Raw genomic sequence first — 6,330 nt, 5'->3', positions numbered from 1 at the left:
TAACAGCTGAGTGCTTATGGCAATCTTAGTTATGATTAACAACTCTGTGTTTCTCCTCAGGCTAAAGAAGTTTTGACCTCTGACCCCAAATGCCTAATTTGACGACTTTAACCAGCACACTCTTGGGTGTGAAGGGGAAAAGGAACACTAACTCTCCATTGTGTTTTGGGGCTTGCAGGAAAAAAAATCCCCAACTGACCAGAATTGAGTAATTTCTGTCATGAATCCCAATGAAAAGATGTATGTTCCTCAGGACAAAGCTGAGATACTTAAGCATTCCTCTTGCCTTACAGTGTTTCTTACTGTTTAGTTCAGCTGGCTCTATTCAGCTTGCTGAGCTCTGTGGAAATTACATGCATTTTACAGCTCCCATTTTTTTAATGAACTGTAGGTACACAACTTGTTGCTGAAGCTTCTGTCAAGGAACAAACATTTCTGGAAGTTAAACACTGAAAAACTGAGCCCAAATTCCCCTGTGGATTAGGCTCCAAGCTTATTCACACTTCCCCATACTTGCTACATATATCTGTAATTTGGTATAGTTATAATTTTCTATATATATAAAAAATGTGTAACTCCTTAGGAGGATCTTATAATTTCTCATATCATACATATATAACCAAGTTATGATAACTAATCACTAGGCATATGTATAGAAATATGTTAACCATTTTTTGGTTTTTTTTAGTGACGTTCAGACTATAATACTGTTCTCTTTGGTGGAAACAATTTTTTGTTTGAAACTGTCATCAGTAAGGTTTTGAAACTGTAATACTACTTTACTCTAAAAAAAATATGAAGGCCTTTGGATTGAATCCCTCAAGCATATAAGGTGTCCCCGCCTATGGCAGGGACTAGATGATCTCTAAGGGCCCTTCCAACCCAGGCCCTTCTATTATTTTATGATTGCTTTCTTGTTTTCTTTTTGTGTATTACAGATGCATGCTTAAAAGCAATTTATTTGACTTATTTAAGGCAATATCCTGAATAAGACCTTCTTCTTTCACCTTTCGACCCCAGCTCCCTCAGGCATTGAGCCATATGATGTCAAGGTCCTGTGGTTTGGAGTTAGTAATCATGCTGGAGCAGGCAGCAGTGTTTAATGCAGTTTATTGGATTTTAAAATTAAATGCAGCTTTAAAAGAAGCATTTTCCATTTTGAGTAAATCATACCAATTGTTATCCTTTGATACTGTTTATGAACTCACTGCTGCTACAAAGATAGTAGCTGCCAGCTGGAAAACAAGTATGTTCATTCTTTAGAGATTCAATTGAGAGTGGCTCTTACATAACTGTATCCTCAACACCCACAAAATACCTCTTTTCTATAAATGATTTCCCTAGAATCTGAAATTAGATATACTATGCTGTATTTTTCAATAGATCATAAGGGAAAATAATTTTTAAAAGCTGTCACTGCAATTCAGCAATAGTGAAAAGAACAATAGCTCATTTGTTTAGCATATTTAGACACCTGTTTGTGAAAGAGGTAAAAATCATGCCTCCCTGTCAGATAGAGCCTCAATAGCTGCTCTGATAGTGTCAGTGATTACAGTTTACAGCTTAGTGTTAGGATAGTCAGATCATTGTGAGAGATGGGAACTTTTATAAAATATCATATTACCAGAAGGATGGATTGTGAGGATGAGAAAGGCAGCAAGGACACGCACATATCTTAGTTTTTTTCTAAAAGTGAACCACACTCATGTGCTAGTACTGATTCCCAAAGAAATAATGGGCAGAATACTCTTGAAGACTGACTCTTGGTTAACCTGTCAGCAAGTAAATAAATTCAATTTTTTTTTAATATCAATACACACCAAAATATTTTTAATTGTTCAGAATTTCATATATTGATTCTGAAAACATTAGTATATATGGCAAATTTTATGTATAAAAGCATTTTAAAAAGCCTTTTTATTTCATTCAAAGTATGTACATTTGAAGAACTAGCTCTCAGATGTTAAAATTGGAAATACCTCTGGCTCCATGTGATCCATGAATTCCGTGGGTAGGATGCAGGCTTGTGGAAGAATAAAACAGTTATTTTTTATAAATAACCAAAAAACTTAGGTCACATTTAAAAATCTGAATCTGTAACATAACAGGAGGTAAATCCCACCTCACTAGAGAGAGCCTGAATTTTTTTCCCAAGTTACAAAATGCTTGAGGACATAAGATGACAAGACTAACATTCTGTTGAAACATTGCATAATAAAAACCAGTATCTGAGATTTAAAAGCATAAAAGGAAATAGAAGGAACAAAGTTGATAAGAAGAGGTCACACAATAGATGAAAATCTAAAATTAAATATTTAATTAGAACTCTGATTTTGTTTTAAAGGTAGGTGGCATTGCACAGGCTATATTACAGTCTTTTATGTTTCTTTTTTTTTCCAAAGAGAATACTGTTTATTTTTAACAGGCCACTTTAATATTAATACAAGTGTAATAGGATCAGAACTGAAAATCAGCTAAAGATGGTAAATTTTACATTATTGGGAAAATTACAATTTCTTTTTGTATTGTAAAAACATTTATTTTTAACAATTTACCTACATTAATCAAAAAAGTACATCATATTTAATAATTTTACAAATTCTTCATAAAAAATATATCTCTGTACAAAAAAGTTCTTTTGCACCTACTTCATGTCACAGCAGCATGTAGTGAAATGGCAGAATGGAATAGTGGGAATGAAAATTAGATTGACTTGGTCATTATGCGGGCGTTCTCCCCAGTCCCCCCACTCCCACCCTCCCACTTTTTTTTTATTTTTTTAATAACAACTTTTTTTGTTTACAAAATATTTTACACAAGAAAAAAAATTATTGCAGCTAGCCTGGAGAAAGGCAAGATGTGTGATACAAGCAGCAGTTTTTAACAGCTTTGAAGCACATAACCTGTTTTTTAAAAAAAATATAGCATGTATTATTAGCCTGTCATAATGATCTGGTCAACGCTGGGGGAAAAGTCTTCTGCATTTATATGAAAAAAAAAGATTTCCTGGCTGCCATTACCCAGCCACAGCAAATCATCTTAAGAGCCTCACTCTGAAGAAGCACCATATCTAAGTGCATGCATACACAGCCCTCTGCATCATAACTTCAGGAGAAGGAGATCCAGCCTGAACAGAGGACTCAAACACAGCAGAGAAGGAGAGGAATTTGAAAGGTGTGGGTAGAACTGATTAAACTGTAATATTTTGCTTTTGCTTGGTTTCCAATGTGAAGCTGCTGCTTAATCAACACTCCAAGCAAACTTAGGATAATTTGTTAGTGTTGTCCTTCTGAGTGTCCCTGGTCAAAGAGCACTCACTCAGGATAAGCAATTGTTAATTACCTCTCAAAATGAACCACTGGATAAAGGATTCATGGAATCTGGGTGCTCTAATACAAAAGACAAAACTATGGTCTTAACTATTCTCTTTTATCCTCCAACACATTCCTTGGTGGTCATAGTGAGACAGGGCACTGAAGCATACACTGTAATGACAGGACTAGAACTCATCAATAAAAGCTATGTATTTTGTTTTTAAAATTCCATTTTTTTTTCTGTCATTGCCACTACAGAAAGAGTTTTAATGCAGTAATGTCAATTTTTAACACCTGTCAGAAACTTTACTCAGACAATATCCTCCTTCCTAGCCCATTGTTCCTAGAGAAGGTCTTCATTTGCCAAGCAACTGCCTCTATGCCGGGGAGGATCAGGATAACTTTTACCTGATGACTGTTCTTTCTCAGAAAATGTGAAGGGCTCTAAGATGGGACAGCTAAATGAAACTTACTGCCCAATAACTTCATAAAAAAAAAAAAAAAAAAAAAGAAAGCAAAAAACTACAAACAAAATGAACAAGGAACTGACTGGAAAGGATTATTTATTAAATTTTCTTCAGAGTTTCTTGCTCATATAAAGAACATAACAGTTGTAGGCCCTACAATTATTATGTATTATATTGCTGGTATTTTTCATCTAACAGATGTAGTTGTTAAGCTGACCAAGGGTTACCTTTGAAACTTTTGTTGCATTCTGCAACATTAGCTGAAAAACCTGTTACTGGGCTTATATTACCTTTTTGATTTGTGTATAACAGCCAGACCTACACACATATGGAGTTCAGAAAAAACTTTTCAACAGGCTTAGATAGCAATAGGACAATAGGAAATTTTGAAATTCAGAAAAGGAAAACAAAAAACAGCCCTGAATTAGAAGAAAAGCAAAACATCTTTCCTGTATTTTGAACTCAATGTGTATGACTAAAACCAGATTTTGCTTCATTATTTAGTATGACTTCCTAATTTTAAAACTCAGTTTAATTAATCTGCCCAATAGCATTTTGGATTGTTTATTTTCATTCAATAAAACCTCTAATTCTGTGCAAACACTAACGATTACTCAATTTTTATATGTATAAATATCTCTGTCAACTGTGTAAGTACAAAAGCAGTAAGCAGTGTGTTTAATAAAATTTAAAATAAACAAAGCAAAGATAGTTGAATATTTCTCTGTTCAAAGTAGAAACTGAATGACCACTTTTTATGGACAATTTGCCCTGGGTTTTTCTATGCTACTGTAATGTGTTTTAGTTCCACGTAACATCAGAAAATGATGTCATAATAAAGGAAAAATGGGAAAAAAATGCAAAGGGGAAGACTGTATTATGAGCACAGGCTCACAGGCTTTATGAGCTATCTAAAATAAATTACTATTCACATTTGTACATGGCAAGCAGCAATAGCTGCTAACCCCCCTGCTGTTAAATAGTATGACACTGACAGTGGTGATTGATGACCAATTTCAGAAGAAAACAATAGTGGCAATTAAAATTTCTTAGAAATGGGCTCTTGTTCTGGCTGAAAGTCTCCAGTGACTTGTAATCATGTTTACAATTAAGTTTAGTTAAAAATTGACAAAAGAAACATTATCCTCTATAGCACAAGATTTTAACTGGTGCTAAACATGGGGGTCAATTTTAATACTCCAAGTAAATTTATTGTGGAATGTTTTGCTTGGCAAAGAGTGAGTGAATGTCTATATACAATGGACAGTGTGTAGAAACCCTGTATATTTTTACCAGTATCTTAGTCAGCCATTACACCCTAGTGCAAAAAAAATTGTGCATTAATATTTTGAGATATTAATGGCTGATTGGGGAATTGGCAAAACTGTCCTATGAATAAAATATACTGTAAGTTTTCCTAATTTTAGCAAGATTTCAATGGTAAAGCATTTGCAAGTGTATGCAACCTCAAGGAAGGCTATCTCCTTCTTCAAGAGAGCTTTATTTCTTCAGAATATTCCCAGGGATAATCTGCGGCGCTATCATTTGTCACAGTACTCAAAGGATTTATCCAAGTGCCCAGAAGAACACATTGAAAGGCATTCAGCCGCATACAAATATGAGAGTCTGAGGCATTAAATATGACAAATTGGCATGACTTGGCAGTCTTCCTTAAAGTGTGCCTTGGTTTGAAGCAGATGCAGCCAGGCATTTTGATCCAACTTTAAGATGAAAAAATATTCTTTGTCTGATCCCCCGAAGACTGACACATTTTTACCAGAAAATTTAGCTGCATGTAGGCTGACAGAAGATGTTAAAGATTACAGCAGCAAAGCCAAGAGAAGGGAAACTGGTATATGGCACCAAAGGAATTACTGCTTGTCCATCAGAGGTATGGCTATGAATCAGTCATATTGGGCACTGAAGGCTATACCACTGTACAAACTGTGTTCAGAGTCGTATCAAACCTCACAGCCTTTGCTTCTGTGGGTTTTAAGTTTGTGTCATACATGGGATTTTCAAATGAAGCTTGTCCATTACTGTTTTCATGTCCAGCATATCCATTGTACTGTACTTTTGGTCTTGTTCTGGGGAAAAAAAAGACAGGAAATTATCATTAGCAATAAGACATTCTAATATTTCCACTCTATCTACATACAACAGCAAGTGTCCAGAATATCTTGCACTGCTAGTGGTAGTAACCTCCAGGTAAGTGTCTGCAATTCCACTTATTCCAGGTAGATCTCCCACAGCATGTCTTTCTACCTCCATACCAACAGTAAACACTGCTAAATACCTTGTCCAAACACCGGTAATCAGACTGATCAAATCCTGACTGATATTCACATATATGTTGAGAATTCAGCATCAAATGATACTGAAACTAACCAATCTTTTATTTTTGATAGTGTTTTCTTACCATGAAAGATTTATCAAATTTTCAAGAACATTCATATTTTTATGCAAAGCTCTGTTAGAACAAATTAAGACAGTAATTAAATAAAAATAAACCAGAACTGTGCAGATTTTCCAACATATTTAGAAAGTGA

General features: G+C 34.7%; 1 protein-coding gene across 1 annotated transcript in view; it reads right to left on the bottom strand.

Annotated features, from left to right (window-relative positions):
• Nucleotides 1–2,294: 2,294 nt before the first annotated feature.
• CSMD1 (CUB and Sushi multiple domains 1) overlaps nucleotides 2,295–6,330 on the bottom strand; it is a 1,057,667-nt gene continuing 1,053,631 nt past the window's right edge. The window contains exon 70 of the mRNA XM_005426386.3: nucleotides 2,295–5,868. Coding sequence (XP_005426443.2) covers nucleotides 5,709–5,868 — 160 coding nt within the window. The 3' untranslated portion in view covers nucleotides 2,295–5,708. The remainder of the gene's footprint in view (nucleotides 5,869–6,330) is intronic.

This window comes from Geospiza fortis, unplaced genomic scaffold (assembly GCF_000277835.1).
Source record: "Geospiza fortis unplaced genomic scaffold, GeoFor_1.0 scaffold56, whole genome shotgun sequence".
Lineage (NCBI taxonomy): Eukaryota > Metazoa > Chordata > Aves > Passeriformes > Thraupidae > Geospiza > Geospiza fortis.
The sequence above is the reverse complement of the archived record's forward strand: the minus strand, read 5'-3'. Positions and strand labels throughout refer to the sequence as shown.